This window comes from Atta colombica, unplaced genomic scaffold (assembly GCF_001594045.1).
Source record: "Atta colombica isolate Treedump-2 unplaced genomic scaffold, Acol1.0 scaffold235, whole genome shotgun sequence".
In the NCBI taxonomy this organism is placed as follows: domain Eukaryota; kingdom Metazoa; phylum Arthropoda; class Insecta; order Hymenoptera; family Formicidae; genus Atta; species Atta colombica.
This window is the reverse complement of record NW_017259333.1, coordinates 105,593-128,416: the sequence shown is the minus strand read 5'-3', so window position 1 is coordinate 128,416 and position 22,824 is coordinate 105,593. Positions and strand designations below refer to the sequence as shown.

General features: G+C 32.2%; 3 protein-coding genes across 3 annotated transcripts in view; 1 reads left to right on the top strand and 2 right to left on the bottom strand.

Annotated features, from left to right (window-relative positions):
* Positions 1–5,018: 5,018 nt before the first annotated feature.
* On the bottom strand, positions 5,019–5,866 carry LOC108688534 (required for meiotic nuclear division protein 1 homolog). Its single transcript, XM_018194837.1, has 3 exons — positions 5,736–5,866; positions 5,256–5,613; positions 5,019–5,183 (listed from the first exon to the last, which is right to left on the bottom strand). Exons 1-3 carry the CDS (start codon positions 5,864–5,866, stop codon positions 5,019–5,021), a joined length of 654 nt encoding a protein of 217 aa, XP_018050326.1.
* Positions 5,867–6,200: 334 nt separating this feature from the next.
* On the bottom strand, positions 6,201–10,692 carry LOC108688547 (glutathione synthetase-like). The gene is made up of 4 exons (XM_018194849.1): positions 10,636–10,692; positions 7,438–8,118; positions 6,875–7,281; positions 6,201–6,722 (listed from the first exon to the last, which is right to left on the bottom strand). The coding sequence occupies exons 2-4, from the start codon at positions 8,085–8,087 to the stop codon at positions 6,295–6,297; spliced, it is 1,485 nt and encodes a 494-aa protein (XP_018050338.1). The 5' UTR covers positions 8,088–8,118; positions 10,636–10,692; the 3' UTR covers positions 6,201–6,294.
* A 9,728-nt stretch (positions 10,693–20,420) lies between these two features.
* Positions 20,421–22,824, top strand: part of LOC108688533 (eukaryotic translation initiation factor 2 subunit 1) — a 4,129-nt gene continuing 1,725 nt past the window's right edge. The window contains exons 1-6 of the mRNA XM_018194836.1: positions 20,421–20,732; positions 21,145–21,388; positions 21,569–21,800; positions 22,134–22,366; positions 22,444–22,559; positions 22,645–22,821. Of these exons, the coding sequence (XP_018050325.1) occupies positions 21,151–21,388; positions 21,569–21,800; positions 22,134–22,366; positions 22,444–22,559; positions 22,645–22,821 (996 nt within the window). The 5' untranslated portion in view covers positions 20,421–20,732; positions 21,145–21,150. The remainder of the gene's footprint in view (positions 20,733–21,144; positions 21,389–21,568; positions 21,801–22,133; positions 22,367–22,443; positions 22,560–22,644; positions 22,822–22,824) is intronic.

Below are 22,824 nucleotides of genomic sequence, written 5' to 3'. Positions count from 1 at the left end.
ATATATATATATATATAGAGAGAGAGAGAGAGAGAGAGATTCTAGTGTGTGCAGTTGGACAGTGTCTCTTTCTAAATCTCTGTCCTCTATCTATGAATTGTTTATAAGGAGAAAGCTATATCAACTGTGAAACACTAAACATGGAACAATATTCACAGTCCATTCTTTTTATTTCAAAATTGTCTTAATGTCTTAAAATATTAATACAGTCCTCGGATTGATTTATGACATCTTAAGACTGTACTTAAGACAGTCTTAACTTGTGCAAGAAAAGAGTATTAACTTCACGACGCGAAACAGATTGATATTCATAATCTATTCTTCTTACATTTGAGGTTGTCATCACATGAGGCGTAATCTGCGAGAAACCAGAGAGAAACTAGAGAAAAATCTAAGAGAGGACATGATGGCCAAAACCTGTAACCGCAAAATGCCGCGCATTATTGCCCTCTAATAAAATAGATGTAAACTACATAGCAATGTCCACTTTTCAAGGCTGGAAATGATAAATCGATATTTGATTTATATAATTGTGTTTGCAATTGTCGGTTTCCGACCTATCTCTATTTCTTCGTGTATCGCTAAAATTTTTGAAAAATTAATTATGCGCCATTTTGAAAGGTATATCAAACTAGATAATATTCTACCGGAGTCTCAATTCGGTTTCAGAAAGGGATGTTTTTGTGACCATTGTTTGGCCTATATTAATTTGGAAGCCTACAAGATTTTTATGCAGGGCAACTCCTGGAGGCTTTATATATATCTTGAATATAAAGGGGGCATATGACAATGTTGGATCTACTCTACAATGAGTTGAATAATACGAATATGTGTAACTTATAAATCTTATTTTTAATTTTTTTTGTCGTATAGATTAATAAGATTCTACAATAACAATATCTTACTTGCTATTAGAGTAAAGGGGACTCCCACAGGGCTCTGTTCTGAGGGCTCTTTACTTTTTAATATTTATATTAGGAAAATAATTTTCAAAATTCCACATTATTGCAATACTATTCAATTTACTGACGATTTTATTCAAGGATAATAATCCTGTGTTAGTAAACAACTATCTGGCAGAAGCTTTTTATGATCTTCACAGTTGATTGGATTCGATTAACCTATCACAAAGAAATACATAAAATCCAATATACGATTTTCCATCGAACCAGCAAATTTCAGATTCCGGAATCAATTACACTCTTTAATACTCAGATTCTCTTTAGCAAATCTATTTGTTATTTGACTTGTTATGGACTTAAACCCAAGTTTAAGATGGAAAAATCATATCATGTTTTTAAAGAATAAATCTGCATAATTAATGAATATTCTGAAATAGATATCAATACCTTCGTGGGACATCAGTTTCTCTATGTTATTAAAATTTATTAACGCAACTTTATTGCCCAATTTGAATGGGGGGGGGGAGACTTTTTGGTTCATTAATGCAGTCAACTCATCATGACATCATTAGCAATTTATTGTGTACTGCTTATAAAATGGTCCTGGATCTCCTGAGAGTCCAACAGAGTTCATTGGAAATTTTCGAGACAAAAATCCTATTTATATGATTAATAAATTATCTGAGGGTTTCTTACTCAAGTGTATTCAGTTAAAGTATCATAAGATCATTAATAAATTAATTAACATATCAACATTGTTTTCATCAGGTAAAGTTGCAAAAAGATCCCCTTTATATTGATAAATTGAATAAATTAAAACCTTTAAAACACTTTATATCCTCTTTATACCATCCAACTTTCGCCTACTCGCTGCATCAGGGTGCCTCTATGATTTCAATTGATTTTGATTCCGGTATATTAACTAAAGAGTGTGGTAATCCAAGTAGGACTTCCTCGAAGCTAACGGCTTTTAGAGCCAACTCGGATCAAGAACTAAATATTTATACCAATGAATCTAAAAACTCTAAATAATAACAGTCTCGTAGGCTCCCAGTTTGGATCCCAAAATTTAACTATAAGATATAAGTTGACATTAATATAAGATATAAGTCACTTGTCCAGTTCCTTTGAAGCAGAAGCTTGGGCAATTTTGAAGGCCATTGATTACATCTTAGTAAACGAAATTAAATTTGCGAAATTTGAACAGATTCTTCTCTCAGTTGTTTAAGGGTTATACAATCCGGTTACCCCAAGAAATTTAGATTATGTCTATTATAATATATGATATCCAAAATAAAATTTATAGTTCCCAATATAAAAAACAAAATATAAATATTTGTTTTTCATAGTGCCCTGTTCATGTAGATATTAGAAACAATGAGGAAGCATACAATTGGCCAAATCAGCGGCAACCTCTGATTTGACATTGATTTCAGACAATTATCTTTAACCGACAATTATCTTTAACTGAAATTCTTGATGAATTAGATAAATCTTTTTTTAATAAATCCTAATTCTAATAAAGGTAGATATTTTATTAGGAATTGATTCCTAATATTGATTTAAGACTTTTCAGCAAAAGGAAAATTGACAGAAGACTTTACTTTAGCGGTGAGATTAATAACGAGCTATACTTTTACGAATGCTTTTTTAAGATAAGCTGTAAAAATGACCCAGTTTATATTGTGGATATCCAAGATCTGAACCATACTTTTTGAGTTTGTCCTAACATTAATCCCGAGATCAGATTGGAATTGATATAATCTCTTGCTTCTATTGAAATTTCCCTTCTTTTTCAATCGATTATATAGTTGCTCAAACTAATATTAAACCAATTAATTTTTTATATCTTAGGCCATGATTCCTTTTGTAAAATTAATGTTTTATATATCTATATATACGGTCTTTTGCCTATATAGATATTTACCATCTTTCGCCTTTAAAAAGGATAAATACGACTGGCTGGAGTCTATATATTTTATTTATTCGTTCGAACTAGATGACTCTGAATTAGAATTATGAATTAATCTGATTTCTTTTGAAGCATAAGCCGAATCTCTATCTTGGAAGAGGTTTTAAGTTAGATGATTGCAAGATCAACTCATGATACTATGACCCGACAGGGACGGAAATTCATACAAGGAAAATAGAAGAAGATATGGACTCTAAAACTCTTATATCAAGCAAATTGGTATATCTGAGGTGGCAGCTGTACGAGCCAAAAGTAAATGAATTTCTTAATTTTTTTTCAATTTTCTCATGAAATCTAATGCAGTTGAGGTCCTTTGTGCGTACTTTAATTTATGTACTAACACTTTTGCAATCCATAAATCCAATTCGGAGATTTTTCACTGAAGTGGAAATGATGGTAAAACAGGCGGCCTTAGCATCTCCTTAAGAAAAATCAATAAAACATTCATATCACAACATCATAAAACATTCGTATTGCTCAAAAGGTAATTAGTTGATGATTAGAATACGAATTGTAAAACTTAAAGAGACGATTTTTATATTAAAATATATCAGTAATGTTAGTAAAATCTTTATTGTATCTCCTTGAGATTACAAATATATACAACACACTTATATTATTATCTATACGCACTCTTATCCTAACCTATCTTACACTAACTTATCCTTAATCTACTTTAACGTATCTGTCTTTCTCCCTGCGCCGACCTCCGCTTCCGTTATACCTCTTCCATTCTCAAAAACTACAATTCATCAATCCTCTCCGCAGAGCTTTCTTCTCTTTCTCTCTCTCCCCCTCCATCCTTCACCCTCCCTCCTCTCATTCCTTAACTCCTTCTCTCCTCCATCTCTCACCTCTCTCTTCCCCCAAAATACCTATCTACCTATAATCTCCTGCCAGCCTCCCTTCATACTCTACGCTCCAACTCCTACATTCTTCCCATATATGCTCCCATGTTTCCATCCCACTCCCACATAGTCTACTTCTTTTCCTTTTCTCCTTTCCAATATCTCTCTCTTCCTTCATCTCATTCCCTAATCTAAAGCTAGCTATCTTCCTACAACTCCTCTTTCCTTATCCTTTCCTTAAATATGTCGGAAATCCCCTTTCTCTTTATCCACCTATATCATCTATTATACTTCGCTTTCCTTATTTTTTTCTATCTTTTCTTCTTCTGCATTTCCCTATCCCTTTTTTCCAGGTTCTTCGAATCTAAATCCTTCTTTCTCTAGGCTTCGCCAGCTTTCCAATTCCAGCCCCTTGTCCCGAAATATTGTTCCTTTCCTTTCTCCCAACCTTCTAATTTTTTCCCATTCCTTACATTATCTTTTATCTCTTCCAAACATAACTGTGCCAAAAAACTATCCCCTCTCCCTTCAATATCTCCTCAAATGTTCAAGACTTTTTTCCTTCTTTTCCTCTTAGCTTTTCCCTTTGCATTCCCTTATCATGTAACTTGGTGTCTTTGCCTCCACTCCTACCTCCACCTTAAATATCTATCCTGCAACTTCTCCTCTCTTTCTTTTCAGTCCCAGTCTTTCTTTTCCATCCTCACCATAGCCCATACCAATGCATCAAATAACTATATCCTTCTCTTTCAATCATTGCTGAATCTCCTTTTCTCAATCCTCCATACTTGTCCCATCACTACCGCCGTTTTCGTTACGCCTTTCCTTTACGTGCTCCTCTTCCTGCTCCCCATTCCTTTGCAACATATATTCCATTTGAATTTCTTTACCTCTTCTATATCATCTTCACCTTGTTGCTTCTACCTTTTCCTTTCTGAATGATTATTTTATCTCGTTTTTTTCCCTATTTAGCTCCAATTCCTTTCAATATACTCTTCTAATCATATCTCTTTACCTCTTTATCATATTTCTCATGTTCCCTTCATCCTCCGCCAGTAAAATCATATCATCTGCATAAGCCAAACCATGTACCTTCTTGTCTTCTAGCTTCATTCCCCACCCCCCCTCCATTTAACTTTTCCCATCTCTTCCTCCAGATCTGCCGTCAGTATATTAAACAACAAGGGACTCAACGGACATCCCTGTCTTATATCAGTAATGTACATTTAAGAAATATATACATAATATACATAGATTATCCTTTTGTATACGATATTATTTATTATTATTAAGTCACTATTTTACAAGGTACCGATCGATGTAATGCAAAACTTCGAAAGCGACTTCTACCATAATAAGTATAATAATCATCCATTCCAAACGTACGTGATGACGATCGCTCAAGTGCAACGACAAAATGCTCACTAGTTCCAAACAATGATTTAATCTCTCGTTCATCACCTACATAATCAATAAATATTTTAAAAAGCTAGAAATATATAGAAGTCAACAAAATGTGTATCAAACACTTACTTTCGTACGTTTCGCGATGCTAAAATATCCGCAGATTTGTTGATACAAACGTTCCAAATCGTCTCGTTCCCAGTAGAAATCAGGTGTATCCAACAGATCCGACGTTAAATTGATACGGTGTCTGAGAGCGAACAATTCACCCTGTTTTCTCAACACCTCGTGCTGCGTCATCTGAATCTTCTTACCAATTTTTAGATCTTCCGTAACAAATTCAATTGAATCGACATAACGATTTAACGATGCCTCCCATATACCTAACTTGACAGATTGTGCCATGGCATTGGAAAACGTGTATTTATCCAAATTTCCTGCTTCCTGTGCGAGCATAATATCGCCATCCTTCAAGTGACTCTTTTTCCTGTTAGATTCCGAGAATTACTGAATTTTTTTAAGCACTCACATTTGTCCAAGTTTTTCACAGTTTATTTTATACGTGGAATCCATGAATAAAAAGTATTTAGTAACAAAAAATAGAGATACCCGGAATCCGCATAAGTATAATTCATTAACTCGCTTTCAGTTTGAATCAATTCTTCTGTGTAACGATTTTGCTCGTAACGTCTCAAAAATTGTAATACGTTGCCACATTCGAGATCAGAAATATTCCACATAACAATGCTACCTTCTCGGAAAAAAAAGATCTCTCGTGGTTCATGTCCCACTTCATATTTGGCCACCGCATGTATAACATCAGGTAAAGCTGCAAAAAAAAAAAAAACAGTTCAAAATACAGAACAAATTTAATTTTAAATTTTATAATTTAGAAGCAGTAGGAAGGATCTCATTTATTTTAATGAAACAAAAGTTTTAATTGCTGTATAAGTAAATGCATTTTATTTCAATATATTTGTACATTTATTTGTATATGAATATGTGTGTATGTATATTTACAAATGTACATACAAAATCTTAATTCATAAAAATATCAAATTTATGGGTAAAAATATTAAAAATATTATTTCGAGAAAGAAATGATATAATTATAAGATATAACTGCATAGTAAGCATGGTTGCTACGCGATAGAATTGATTTCACATATCAATCAATTAAAAATGGGCTATCACAAGCACCTAAACCAGTAGCCACACCGCCTTCATTATCAGTGGATAATTTTGTTCTTAACATATGACCAGCCTGTTTATTTATTATAATATTCTTATTATCTCCAATGATAATACCGAATATACCTAACTCTGAGACTAATTCTTTCATCTCTAAATTCATATTTCCATTTCCACATTTCACAACATAATTTCTGTGCACTGGTGGATAAATTCGATCCATAAGAATCCAAGCTACTCGATTTTGTTTAGATTTTACAGATTCTAGAAAATTTTTGATATCTATCCCGTACAAGTTATTACAACCGCCTTCTCTCTGCGGCTTTAACACGAAATTACAAGGGTTTGAAATACCCATATCTACAGCAGCATTTCCAAATTCATCAAAATCCAGTGGATAAAGACCTGAAACAAAAAAATCATATATTTTTGTTCATACAATTTAACTTTACAGGCACGTAGATAAATAAGAATATCACATGTTGCAATGCTCTAATATTAATATCAGTAATAATCTTTTGTAATTTATTTCAATAAATTAGAAAACAATTACTTACCAGTAAATACTTCTTTGACTTTTGCTGCAGTTTTTTCATCTTTTAAGAAACGTGCAACCATACCGGGCTTTGCAAGAGTTTGTTGAATTTTCTTTGTACCAGCTAAATGATATTGAATGCTCGGACATTTGATCGCTAATGATCTCTCGATCAGCAACCTTACATCCCATTCTTTTTGAGTGTGATACTGATCAGGCTCATAACCGCACCTGTAGTAAACTACTGCTACGACATAACTACTTACTATTAGCTCCTTATTGGGACCCAGTCTCGCAGTAGTCACTAATTGCGTTAAATTTCTGCGAATTACTTTTATATCTGAATTCTGCTTACGAATTTCATATTCATGAAAGCGCTGATCGCAAATATTATATGTAGTGTCTTCAATAACAAACAAAATAACTGCTCTGCAAACAATTATATGCTTTTAAATATGAGAAAATCGAAATAATATTCAAACGATACAGATAACATAAAATAATGTAACAATCATTGGATTTAAAATTAAATAAACAATAAATTATAAGATTAAAAATAGATATTTATAGAAATTACAAACATACTGTGGATCGCCATATAAATTCCATGCTTCTATAAAACTAGAACAAAGTGCTTGTAGAGCATTATTTTCAGGAAGATTTTTTAGCTCAGCCGCATAGCCAAGTTCCTGCAAGACAAACTTGTGTAGCTGCATAGATGCAGGTCCTAACCAACCAAATCCAGAAGCAATTGTATTTATCTCAACTTGCTTCCAGCAACAGTGAGACTTGAGCATTTGAATATCTTTCTTGGGACAACTTGTGTCTAACATTAGGTCTGAGCGTAATATGCCAAGAGATATTTTCTGAGCAACACCTTCCTTGTGAATAATCTTATAGATATTAAATAAATTTTTAGTAAAATCATCCACTTTTATAGTCTCACGCAAAGTATCTTGTAAAAAATCATAATCATGAGCTACTCTATGTATGAGTATATTCAAAATGATCTGAATATCACAGGCATTATAGAACTCCTCTCGGGGAAATGGTGATGGAAAAAGCGTAAACGGTGCGAATTGCAAGATATCTCTATCAAAAACTTTTTTCGATCTCAAACATATTCCATGTATAAGCGCCCAATCCTTTGCTTTATCTATTAATTCTTCTAATTCTTCTTTTGGCAAATCCAGTGGAATAGGCAATTTCATTGTTGCTTGTTTGTCTTCCTTCATTCTTTCAAACTGAACTGTGAGCTTCTAATTTCTAAGTATTAGAAGCATACTATTATTTTTTTGTATTTCTAGTTAAAAATCGGAATTCATTTTTGATATTTCTTTATAAAATACAGTATACAGATACAGAACTTGTTATATTATACCAGGCTTGCCAGCTAATTGGACCTACATTATACATAAACTTAATGTCTATTATGATTTGCAAAAAAATAAAGCATTCTTTACAATCACAGATTTGAGATATTAGTAATAAAAATTATGATAATCATTATATTCGATTATGCTTAGTCTATTATATGATTTTGTAAAATTGATGGTAATTGTTTAGTGTATACAAAAATAGATAAAAAATATTCCAATCGACGTATTCTTTTCGTAAAATAAACGAATATGATAGAAAAAAGTATCGCTCTGCCCCGAATGCCTGCATGAACCGAAATACTAATCGTTACAGTTGATAACCGTTCAGATCAGGAAATCTATCGTAGATATGAAAAATTGAAAAAGACCCTTCTCTGTTTTCAATTTAACATGCAAAGCGAGATTCCTTTCTCTCTCAAAAAAAAAGAGATGTTAAGTCGATACTCATAATATCGAAGTTTATTGTCTATTGTTGTCGCTTTTCCGCGATACTGGGGATCGATTCTGTATCTTCAAACAAGATGAAAATTACAAAAATGAGCAAATTTACTTGAAATTATTAGTATTCTAGTATTCTAAATTCGCTCACTTGTGTAATTTTCACCTCGTTTCAAGATATAGAATCGATCCCGTGATTGGTTCCATGGTGATTCTTTCGCTTACTAAAATGAGAAGCTGTCATTGTGGAGATCATATGCATGATCTCCATTGACAGCTATATATTATAACACTTCAAGTGGAGTTAAGTGTAAATATTAGTTGTAATTATTATAATTCTCTCTTATAGAGAAATGTATTAGTAAAATAATCTGTATTACAAGTAACAAGTTTGTACAATAACGCATTCGAAGTTTGTAAAACGTTTCTAAAGACCATGTATAACCTTAATCGTTACATATGACATGGCACATTGATTTTATCCACTATACGTAATTTGATTTACAGATATATTATTATTAAAATCATAACATATTAATTCCGATTTAGAAACGACAGAAAGCTTTAGTTCCTTGATGTTATCATTCGCGCAGCCTCTTCCAAGTACTCGATTTATTAAATCGAGTTCTTTAATAATCGTAGTAATCGAGTTTTTACGAAATCTAAGATCTTACGAAATCTATATTTTGAATACAGAATTATTAAAAAGTACCTTAACAAAATGATGGTTGACAGATATGTCAATTATTTTTAAAGTAGAATTTTATACGAAACTTCTTTATTATAATATTATATAAACACGCAATCATAATAATACTGATTCTAATTAAGAGATGTTAAGTCGATACTCATAACATCGAAGTTTATTGTCTAAGAGATTAGTCCACCCTCAAAATTATACCTTACTTTGAAAGGTGATCGTTAAAAAATTATATACGATAAAAAAATTTTTGTATGGTGTATAGTTTTTAATGATCATCTATTTGTTATTTGTATTTTGATGTACAAAATGTAAAAATTATAATTCTAAAAAACAAAATGGCGGCGCATATTTTTGAAGACCTTCTGCATGTGAAGGCCTCCGCGGAAAACAGCAGAAAAGGTCCAAATGCTGTAGTCAAAAATTAAAAAATTATATTTAATCTGCATTAAATTTGTTAGAGAAATACCTAGCAGAATTTAAAAATATTGAAAAATGTGGACAAAAAATGTGGATAACAAAAAAAAATATATGAGTTATCGCAAAAATTAGATATTTCTTTAAATAATTGAATAACTGCGAATCAAATTTCAAAGCATTTGGATTAATTTTGTGGTAGTTCCGGTGTTTACTATTTTTGAAATGAAACTATTCTAAGAAAAACGCGAGTTTAGTTTCAATAACAATCTCTTTATATTTTAAGTGGACGCACTGATTTTTAACCGAAATACCGGTATAAGCTATATTAAAATTGTGTGCGTCATTTACAATACAAATGTTACTATAACGTTAAATAATGACAGAATAGTTTAACAGCGATCGATTGTTATGCATCGCTTGACATAATCAATTGTATCTTCGTTAATATTGAGAATTTCACTTTTGGATAAAAAATATATAAAAAATATATAAAAATATTCTTAAGCCTCTAAACTATCGATTTAAGCAAAAAATTTCGATTTTTTTGAAAATTTCAGGGTGGATTAACTCTTTAATTGCCTGCTCTTTAAATGCATAAGCATAACCAATAATAATATAAATATGCCGATACTCATCACAAATGACTAATAAGTGGATTAAACCATGGATAATACAGTATACATTCATGATGTGCAAAAATCCACGTTCACTTTGAGTAATTACAACATCTCATGAAATCTCTCAATTGCTTGCATCATTTATATTTCATAAAAATGTAAAATATTCAGAAAATTCAATTAAAAAAGTAAAATAAAAAATTCAATTAAAAGTAGTAAAGATACTTACGACTAGTTGATGTAGAGATTTTACTAGGAATATATAACTGTTGATTCAATAATCCATAAGCTAAAGTTTCCAAATTGTATTCCTCGGCAGTGGCTAATGCTTTCACAGTCCATGCCTAATAGAAATTTCTTTTATACATATTACTCCTTTATTTTAAAAATGACACAACTGAAAAAATTAAGTTTCACAAAAGAGAAAATCTATTTTTCAACTTGATAGAAAATTATTGCCTTATCAAATAATATTGACAGAAAGATATTATTCTAATCTGATTTTAATACTTTTTTTTAATAATCCTTTAAAACCATCTTTTTTTTTGCCACAATTTTAATTTTTGTCTCTTTATGAATTAAATTAGTCCACTTAGGTTTACTAAGTTAGTAAGTTCATTTTTGATAATTAACAGAATGATGTTTATTTAACTCATATATACAACTAAAAAATCATGTTTTTTTTTAATTGTGTTTTATGCCATTTTTTAAGTATAGAGGTGATCTTATTTTTTTCATTATAGTTGTAAAATTAAAGCAATATTCTAATTCTTTACACAATAAACTTACATTAAGCTTTGGAATCTTGTCGTCATTTATTATAGCTCTATTTCTTCTAGATGGTCTTTTTTTTATTTGAAACGTAGATATATTATTTATGATGCCAATTCCATTTTCTTTAACTTTATCCAAGTAGATTGTAGAATTGTAAAAATGTTTCTTGTGAGCTATGCACACATATATAGAAAATTCTGCTTTTATCACTGCTGTCTTTTCTCGCAAAATATTCAAACTCGGTATAATTCTTCGGTATGTATCAATGTCAATTTTACCTCTGCAGTTCGATATCACAAGCCTTTGAATCATTGCGAGAATCATCATGTTACATTATTAAAAGTATATCTATTATGATATACTTTTACCTTATATGCTATTTTTGCACGTGCAAGTAATATTTATGCAAATACCTTTCAAAATCTTTAAATAAAATTGGAAAGAAATTTGTATTAAAACATTTATAACGAATATACGATCATTCTGCGATATAAAATTTGAATATTTATTTATAGAATACTCTTCTCACCTCTTAATAAAAATGCATTTATTCAACGTGCCTTTACTCAGAACGAAAGAATCCGAAAGAAGAAGGGAGCGATTGACCTAACAAAACAAGTTATTAAGCGTTAAAGTTCGAAATGTTAGAGACGGTTAGGTTAGGTTAGGTTAAGCGAAGGATACCTTACGAGAGACAGATCCATAGACTAAAAAATCTATGACACACGATGCTTGTCTTCCTAGGGATCGATTGTATTAATTGTGTATCTCGAAACCTAAGGGTGCAGTCACATGGAGTGAGAAACAACGAAAAAAGAACGGAAAAGATAAATGGTAAGGTCAACCAATCAGAACAATTCCGTTACGTTTTTTCGTAGCTGGATTTCACATGATGAGAAAAATTTTGACGGAAACGGAACGGAATAATCTCAATCTGCCGATAGCATATGAATCCAGCATGATAAAGTATTTATTATAGTATATATGCAAAATATTGGAAATATTTTAACAATTAATACATATATACATATGTGTGTGTGTGTGTGTGTATGTGTAGATTTATATTAGAGTGTGCCTTCCAACAAGCGACACAAATGATACGGTGTGATACAATGGATCATTTTATCCTTGTTATTTGTCAGTGTTAAACAAACAAAGATGACATGACTGTAGCGCACTGTGTCATTTGATAGAAGGCATAGAAACAATTAAAATATACTTATTGTGATTGGTGCTTGAAAGAGTGCTTTAACAATTAATATATTTTTTATTACAATAATTAACGTTACATTTGTGATAATAAGCTGTTCAATCAGAGCTCTGGGATATAATATTGAACTTAAAGCCATTCCACATAAACTTACATAACCGCATAAAGAAAATCATCCAATCATATTTTATGTTTGTCTTTATGACAGAAATGTGATTGGATAATTTTCTTCATGCATTATGAGGTTATGCAAGTTTGTGTGTAGTCCTAACACACAAGAGCTTTGATCGGACGGCTCGTTGTAACGTAACCTACAGATTTGCAGTACTGGCAGTGCATATCAGAACACGGCCTTAGTTAGAATCCTGTAAAATTACTAGATTGGTTAATGTCCCTCAATGTAGATTAACTTTAATCTCGGTTAAACTTAGAGTGCGCTCCCATACGGAACTGCGAATATGCGGAACTGCGGAACGTTTGTGATTGGTCGTGGCTTTATTCCGCCAATTCCGTTCCACTAAAATGTGTTTTCCTATGTCCCATAGAGCTGAATTTGCGGAATGCGCAATTAGCTCTGACCAATCGCAAAAGTTTTCCCGTAGATCACTATCATTAGATCTACTAGAATAATATTAGTCATTGGCTCGCTCATCTTCAAGTTCCGTTCAATGGGAATATGAAATTGAATTTCTGATCGGAAATCACACATACATATAGGAACATTGCTTCAATTTCATTTTGTGTTTGATCCATTTTGATTTACATTTTCGCTTTTCTGTATACTATATATACATTTGTATTCTGATCATATTGACTTTCGTATTTATCTGGAGATTTAATTAATTATCTTCAGAGTATATTCAGATTTCCACCCGAGTGTTACCCAGTATTACTCTATTCTTATATTTTTCGGATGTTAAACAAAGACATAACAACCGGAAAACACCCAGGTGGGAATCCGAGCACGCCTCAGCATGTTAATTAATCATGCGCTTGTAGGAAACAGTTTTCTCCTTTTAAACCAGTTTAATAAGGTTAATTTTTATAAGTATATATACATGTACACGCACACACGCAAGCATCGGCGGAATCGGTGGAATGAAATCACGACCAATTACGAATGTTCTGCAGTTCCACATCCCATGGGAGTGCACCCTTACTCTTCGTCTTTTTCTAGTTCTAAAGATTAGAAAAAGACAAAGAGTAGTTGAACCGAGATTAAAGTTAATCTACGTTAGTGGAAATGGGTAAAGCATGACTTTTAGAATCTCTTTCATCAATTCCATGATAATCGATGGTTAACTCATTCATCATGATTGCCATCATAAGAATTAAACACAGAAGAGGAAGAAAGAGGAGTCGTTCTGGTACATTAAACTGTTTGTTGGTATTTTTGCGAGTTACTCTTCGATTAATCTAATCAGAAATTAATGAAAAAGGCTTTACCTTTAGAGCAGACATATATACTATAGACATGGAGAGAGTATTGTGGTTCAAAATTGTGTCCAAGATACGTGTGAGAGAGAAAGATACATAAGAAGATGCGTTTAAGAAAGACAGAGGTATACATGGAACTTTCATTCTCTTTGCGCATTCATCTTTAAAATGCCAATAATACTTACACTGTGGGTATATTCGAGTTAGTTTAGCTTATTCTTTTTCCTAGATAGCCCTGTAACTAAACCGGAAAGTGTTCCACTCCGTCGGGTTCGGAACACTTCTTGATTTAGGAAAAAGAATAAGCTAAATTAACTCGGTTCGGGTAGAGTCTTTATAAGAGAGTCGCATCAATCTTGTCAAAACTTTCATTGGCTTTAAAGTAAAATGGCGAAACCAATCATCAATACTATTATATATAAATGTATTGAGTATTTTACAATTTAATAAATTTCTATGTTTATTTATGAACATATATTTACATTATTTTGTGTACGGTGGTTTTAATGTGCATCAATGCGCACTAAGTGCGTCCAATCAAATTCGTTGTTAGTTATATTTTTGTCCATTATTGTTGCAAAATGTTTCATGTAATCACAACTTTATTTAATCAACAATACCTTTATAACCTTTATTATTCGTAATTCACGATATTAGGTATGCACTTTATATTATAACATGTCCTCAATAAATTACTAAAATCTCTAAAAATATTCCTTCCTTCAGGAAGACAGATTTGAGATCTATTTATGAAACAAGGAACCCTTGAAGAATCGAGGAATCCTTCATGAAAGCTTCATTTCAATTTCATTCATCAAGATTTAAAATAAGGAAGGACTATAAATACGGGTGATAGATGGAGGGAGCATTGCCTATACCTTTTGTGCTCAAATGTGTGTCCAAGATGCGTGTAAGAGAGAAAGATTACATGAAACTTTCGTCCTCTATGCGCATGTGCCAACATTGCCGATACTTAAGGTTCGTTCGCGTCGCATGCTCTAAATTAACGCAGAGAACATGGATCACTGATAAGGTGGCGGTTAGAACAGTTGCATCATGTGCTCCAATGTCAATGACACGAACGGATTTAGGACAAGTGAGTATGTCACCTAACCTAATCCGTGGAATCACACAAACAGGTTGGACATGTGCCTTGTTTCGTTTCAAGTATTTTGTGTTACCTCGATTATTTTAAAAGCGTTTTTATACAAAATAAATGCGCATTTATAAATATAAAAGTTATATTATATTTTTATATTATATTATATTTTATTGTATTAATATTATTTTATTTTATTTTTTAATTTTTCTAATTTTATTTATTTATTTTATTTTATTTTATTAATATTATATTATATTGTTATATTATATTTTTATATTTATATTTTTATATTTATATCAAAAACGCATTTATTAAATGCGTTTTTATACAAAATGAATTTGAAATATTTTTTTCGAACAGTACGTTTTCAACCATTACACATGCGTGTGTAATATGCCTTAATCATATCACCTTCTGAGGTGAGGCAAATGGAGCGTGCTCTTAATTGATCCACAGAGAATGCTCTAATGCGATGCAAACATCTAGTCGCCATATTGGTTCCGGTGACGCGTATTGGAGCGTATTGAGCAAGTTGAAGCGTACGACGCGAACAATCTCAAATCTCTTATGGCTAGTCTTTGATTAAAGGATCTCTAGGGAAAAGTAAAGTTGCTAGATAAAGTATCACAATGGGAAAATTTATTAAATTAGCATTTGGAGCTAAAATGGCGTCGAATAATTCAGATAGATTTCATATAACTTCCTACACATTAAGTGCAATCGTAACTTGATTCTGTTATAATTTTATATGCGTTTGTGACTTTGTATAAATTTAGAACTAGTTAGAAAATGTCGGAAATGCTCGATTGCTGTATTGTGAATTGCAAAAACCGCAGCGAAAGAAGCTTTCATTTATTTCGCGTGCTAACAGGCGATAGACATGAAGAACGTGACTTCAATTACAGTTCTTAAAATATCAGAGTCTGGCCATGCCTAAAAATGGCATGTGTGTCCGCAATGTGTATTTGCTCTCAATTGATGATATGATTGTGCGTTCTCGATTGGTATTGCCATTGTGGACACGCCAATCACAAGAGAGGTTGGAAGGATGGTCAGACTCTAGTAGTTCTAGGGACTCTAACTTCAATTAATTGGCAAAGAAAATTGTTAGAAAGGGTGAAGTATAATTGTCTTTGAAGTATAATTTTTTATCTGTAAAGTTTTATTTTCTCTTATAATATAATACAGTCACGTAAGTTTTGAATGACTGTGTATCATGGAGTCAAAATGGCAGTTCACGGTACTTTGTTATCTAATGACTTTAGAATAAAGAAAATACAATGGGAATTTACTCTCGCTTACCAAGCCTCCGATTAACTTAACCAATCTTTGCAGAATTCCAACTGAAACAGAGTAGAAGAAAAATGTAAAGAGAGAAATTATGAATGTAATATCTGATTTATGCTTCGGTCTTAATCTTAAACTTTTAAAATTCAGCCAATGGAATATAGATTTCAGTTAGGACCAATTAGAATTAGCAATCCTTAGCTAAATTTTAGGATTAAGACTGAAGTATAAATCAAGCATAAATATAAATATATTAACTTTTCAATTCACATTTTTTCTCCGACATCAGTTTCAGTTGGAATCCTGCAAAGTTACTAGACTGATTAAGAGAGAATTCGGCTTGCGCACATTGTCTCAGAGTAGTCCCATGCAGCGGAATAGTGTAACGCGGAACGAAAGCGGAACCAATCACAAGCGTTCCGTATTTCTCAACAACTTTTAGTAGAATACTTTTTGTACACGCAGCTGCGTAATATACTCACATATTTGTGTGTTAATATGCATGTCACGTACTATGTATATTACATTGTCATTACATTGTCTACTGACTATCTATGTTAGTTCTGTCCAATTTGAGCTTCGGAACCGAAACGCTAAGCCACGTAAAAAAATTCAATAAGTAAAATTTTAGGATTTATATAATACTTATGAAGTGTTAATAAGCGTCACTTAGATGGGTATCAACATTTTTCAGTTCCTGAAATCTTATACACATTGAACTTTTTTGCGTCGATGGCTTTGTATTTTGGCTTTAGAGCAAATTGGATAGACTATGAGGTCGATTCTGTAATTCGAGTGAGATCACTCACTTTTCGCACTTTCATCTCACGTGAGTTTGCCGCGTGATTCTGAGGATTATGTAAATTTTCACGAAACTTTCATTTTTTCACTTTTCGACGATTTACCAATCTCACATTCAAGTTTCATTTTTTTCAAACAATCAGACTTAGTGATTATGTAAGAAAATTATGAGAAAATGGAATCAGATGGGGAAGTTACGAAAAAGTGAGATCATGAGACAAATTTACGTCGTTCCTTTTAAATTACGAAAATTTAACAAGTGTTCACGGATGATGTACATACAAGTATGTACGTACATATTTTGATAGGAAATCACATTGTGCTCATTATTTGTTGTTTCTTATAATCATATAATCGAGAATAACAGTGAATACAATTTAAAAACAAAAGAAAATGCTGTTAAACATAATGTCCAACATATCCAAAAAAATTTGAATATTGTGCAGGGAAGATGTCGCGAAATTCTCAAAGTCGTATGGAACTGGTAAAAACATGTTATTTTATTATTCTTGATGTAGTAAAAAAACAATATGTATTTAAAACTCGTAAAAAAATGTATAGGAGAACATAGCACAAACCCTAAATTGTTCCGGATTGGGGCCGGAGAAATCTTCATCTGAATGGAAAAAGGTTATTTTTTAATTTGTTTCATAAATTTCTATTTTTTATTATAATTTTCATTTTTTAATTTTTATTTTTATGTACTTCATATTTTTATCTTTTATATTTAATTTAACATCATGCAAACGTTTCCTTAATATATGAAGTTTTCGTCTGTCAACTGCATACTCTTCCTCTTTGTTCGCACCATTTACGGTAAGAAACCACGCAATATCCATTTCAAATGTATATTTCAAACAGATATTCAAATATATTTGATATTTGTCGAAAGCAAGAGAATTCTAATGCAGTCTAATGCAGGAACAAAAAACAGACCAAAAGATCGAAAAACAAATTAATTTATATCAATTTACTAAAAAGATAACTAGAATTTCACATTTTAGGTATTTCGTTACTTGCCGAAAAATTTCCCGTGATCTATTTCATATTTTATAACAGTAAAAAATTATTGGGTGAACAAATTAGTTCGGTCCGTTTTTCTAAAGATGGCTCCAACTATTATGAATGGTTCATAGTGACAGCTGATTTTGGCGGTTTCAGAGAAATTAAACATCTGCTAATAATATTCAGTTTATATCGCTTTAAGTTTTATACAAAAATCTTTTTATATGTTTGAAATGTCGAATTTTGTGTTAACCAAGCAGCATTTGCGGGAGGTTTTGATTTTCTGCTTTAATTGGAAGAAAAGTGCGGCTGAAGCCCATCGAATGTTTGTTGAAGTTTATGGTGATACTGCTCCAACTGATAAATCACATAGGGAATGGGGAATAGGGTTTCGACGTTTCAAGGATGGAGGTTTCAGCGTTGAAGACAAACCTCGCTCTGGACAGCCAAAAAAATTTGAAGACAAAGAATTAGAGGCATTACTCGAAGAAGATCAGAGTCAAACGCAAGAGGAGCTTGCAGAATCATTGGGGAGTAACTCAATAAGCCGTTTCTGTACGATTGAGAGCCAGGAATGATTCAAAAACAAGGAAATTGGGTGTTTTATGAACTGAAATCGAGAGACGTTGAAAAGCGATTTTTCACTTGCGAACAGCTGATTCAAAGACAACAGTGAAAAGGTTTTTTGCATCAGATTATGACTGGAGATGAAAAGTGGATATTCTACGACAACCCCAAGAAGAAAAAATATTACGCTAAGCCTGGTCAATCGTTGCCATCGACCTCAACATCAACATCACAGCCGAACATTCATAATTCGAAAATCATGCTCTGTATCTGGTGGGATCAAAAGGATCTTGTTTATTATGAACTGCTGAAACCGGTGGCGATTCCATTACGGGCGATCGGTATCGGCTACAATTGATTCGTTTGAGCCGTGCATTGCGAGAAAAATGGCCGGAATACGAGCAAAGACATGATAAAGTTATTCGTTCGGCCTCATGTCGCTAAAGTTGTAAAAAAAATATTTGGAAACGCTCAAATGGGATGTTTTACCGCATCCGCCGTATTCTCCGGACATTGCTCCTTCTGATTACTGGTTATTCCGAATGCAACAAGTCACTGGTTCACTTCTTTCGCAGAAATCGAAAATTGACTCCAAAATTGGATCGCCTCTAAAGACGAGTCATTTTTTTCGAGATGGAATTCGAAAATTGCCTGAGAGATGGGAAAAAGTAGTAGGCAGCGCTAGACAATATTTTAATTGATCTGTTCATTTTGTTTTGAAATAAATGCATTTTTGAATACGAAAAAACGAACTAATTTGTATTCCCAATACTTAATCGCTTATTTATTACATTCACGTGAATTTATTCACTTTTTGTGTATTCATTCTTAGGGGAAACTTTATATAATCAATAACCTGGTGTATGTGATATTAGATTAGCTGTATGTAACTTAATATCACATAGACAAGAAATTCAAAAAGAAAAAGAAAATTTTGTTCCGAACAGAGAAATATTAAATCACTGAAAGAAAGATGATCTCTCTTTCCGATATTTCTTTCCGTAGTTTAGAACGGAATACACATATTCCGTATTTGTTGCGTTGAAACGTGAATTCCCAATATTCATATAACGTAAGCGGATTTTACGCAACCAATCACAACTCATTCGTTAGAGTTAAATCACAACTAAAACTAATTTTATAAGATTTTAACGTTGTTAATCAATATTTTCAATAAGAAACGCATTTAATTTAGTATTTAAGTATTAGATGATAAAAAATGAATGATAAAACAATATTTAAAAGATTATGTACAGATTTGCTGTTTATTTCGTTTACGTTAATTCCTCTCCATGGGGATGAAGGAATTCAAAGCCGTGTAATGAAAACTATGAAACTATGAAATTTATAATTGATTCTGCTCTCGTTCCGCATTACGCTATTCCATTGCATGGGTTTGCATCCACAGTGCGTTAAGACTGAGAATCTCATGAAGTGTATTTATCGTGTATCACGTAACCGCGTAACCAATCAAAAGCTATCCGCTGATTTTATTGATTACTGATTGGTTACGTGATACACGATACGCGGCAAATATGCCTCATTAAATTCTACTCTAGATTATCATATTCGGCAAATAAAAATTGAGCCAGTGTAGTGCCGAATTTATATTCGGATTAAGGCCTTGCGAAGAAGAAATAAGGAATAAAGAATAAACGATTTCAATCTATCAGAATACCGTATATTCCGATGTATCCGATTTCTGATAAGTTAGAATCGTTTATTCTTTATTCCTAATTCCTCTATTGTGCGCAGGGCCTAATTGAATGAACTGAACGAGTTCAAGAAATATTGCACTGACAGTGCAATTTAGTATAGGACTAAAGTGGTTCTGTACTCGCACCATGTCAGGGTAGCACTAGAACGGAGTCAGTGCATGTGTGCTGAATTCGCCACACAAGTTAACCGAAGCTTAATAAAAATTGCCTTCTGTGTAGAAAAGTATATGGATGCTGGATCTATCTTATATGCCTATGCATGCCTATGCGTTAATCGGAGTTGCTGTCGTTAATGAAAGAGACTTTTAGACGAGATTGCACATGGATTATTGACAAGTTTCGCGTAGTGAAACTTTTTGCGGTTTTAAACCAGTTTGTAAGGATAAAGGGAGGATTTTATCTTCGCGCAAATATTAATTATTTAGGTAACGATCAGAATATTTATATCGACTGTATTTTATCCTCTTTCCAGGATTCACTAACCTTCAAGTTAACATATTCTTATTTATATTTTATAATGCTACATTTCAAAAATATCTCCTTTGAGAAAAATTTTACTCAATACAATATTGCATGTTACTTATATATTTTGAAGAAAATTTTCCACAGACGGGACGTTTTGAAATGCAGCTTAACCTTTTGTGAACACATTTTCGCAAATAGCCACTCAAACCTTTTTATCGCTAAGTGGCTCCGTCCACAAAGAGTTAAATGTTTTGATAAAAATTTCACAAAATTGTCGATGATATATTTTTCAAATATTTCTTATATTTTTTATATTACTACCAGGATGTTATTTTTAATGTCGTTGCATTGTACAATCTTGCATGTTTTTAGTAAAACATGGTACTATCGTGTCGATTTTACAAAGAAAAGTATCCAGAAGTGGAGGACGTGGTGATGGTAAATGTACGCAGTATAGCTGAAATGGGTGCATATGTTCATTTATTGGAGTACAACAATATTGAAGGCATGATCTTGCTCTCTGAGCTCTCTAGAAGACGTATTAGGTCTATCAACAAACTTATCCGAGTAGGCAAAACTGAACCAGTTGTTGTTATTCGTGTAGATAAGGAGAAAGGTAACTAAAGATATTTTATTGATTCAAATAAAAATCAACAAAAAAAACTCTATCGAGTAAATGAGAATCAAGTGCAGTTAGTGGAAAATTAAATCATTTACATAAGTTTCAATTATTATTATATATATATATATACAGTTCTCATTATTTATAATGAAATGTATTAATCATGGGTTCTAGGTTACATCGATCTGAGTAAGCGTCGTGTATCTGCTGAGGATGTGGAAAAATGCACAGAGAGATATGCTAAGGCTAAAGCTGTTAATTCAATTTTAAGACACGTGGCAGAGCTATTGCACTATGATAATGATGACCAGCTTGAAGAACTCTATCAGAAAACAGCCTGGCACTTTGAAGAAAAATACAAGAAACAGAAGGCATCTGCTTATGATTTTTTCAAACAATCAGTATTGTAAGCAAAATCTAACTGCAATAAGTTAAATTAGATCGCTATAAATCAATTAAAGAAGGATCAAATATAATAGAGACTAGTTTTTGGTGCCCAATAATATTTATATATAAAATTTAAATATATCTTCTAGTTATATAAAGTGTATGTCAATACTAATTAGCAGTAATATATATAACGAGAAGATATATTTAAAATTTATTTTTTAAATTAGAACCAAAATCTAGCTTCGACTCTTCTTTATTTATTCAGCCCTTCTTTATTTATTTGAAAAAAATATATTTAAATGTATCTCTGGAGATATATTTATGAATATAAATACTTTTCTTCTCAAAGGGATCCCTCCATTTTAGCAGAATGTGGTTTGGACGAACATACGAAGGAAGTGTTGCTAAATAATATCAAGCGAAAACTTACCTCGCAAGCGGTTAAAATTAGAGCAGATGTAGAAGTGGCTTGTTATGGTTATGAAGGCATTGATGCTGTTAAGACTGCATTAAAAGCAGGCTTAGCTCTTTCCACTGATGAACTTCCTATAAAAATTAACTTAATTGCTCCTCCATTATATGGTATATGTTCTATATTATTTTTCAAATCAATCATATTTTAAAAATCATGACGTTATATCTTATATGGTGATCTTCAGTCATGACGACATCTACTCCAGAAAAACAGGATGGTTTAAAGGCATTAAGTGATGCAATCGAAGTCATACAGAATAAAATAATGTCACTTGGAGGTGTATTCAACGTACAAATGGCAGTAAGTTTCATGCATAAATAATGTTGATCTAATATTTTGCACATTATAATAAAGAAATTATTCTGTTTTTTTTCTATAATATTAGCCAAAAGTCGTTACTGCGACGGACGAGGCAGAATTAGCGCGACAGATGGAACGAGCAGAACTTGAAAATGCAGAGGTTGATGGTGATGATGAAGAAGAAGTAGAAGGATTGGAAGGTGATTTTAGTGGTGGCGAAGGAGCTGAACAAAACAGCAAAGATATTGAACAAAATGGCAAAGCT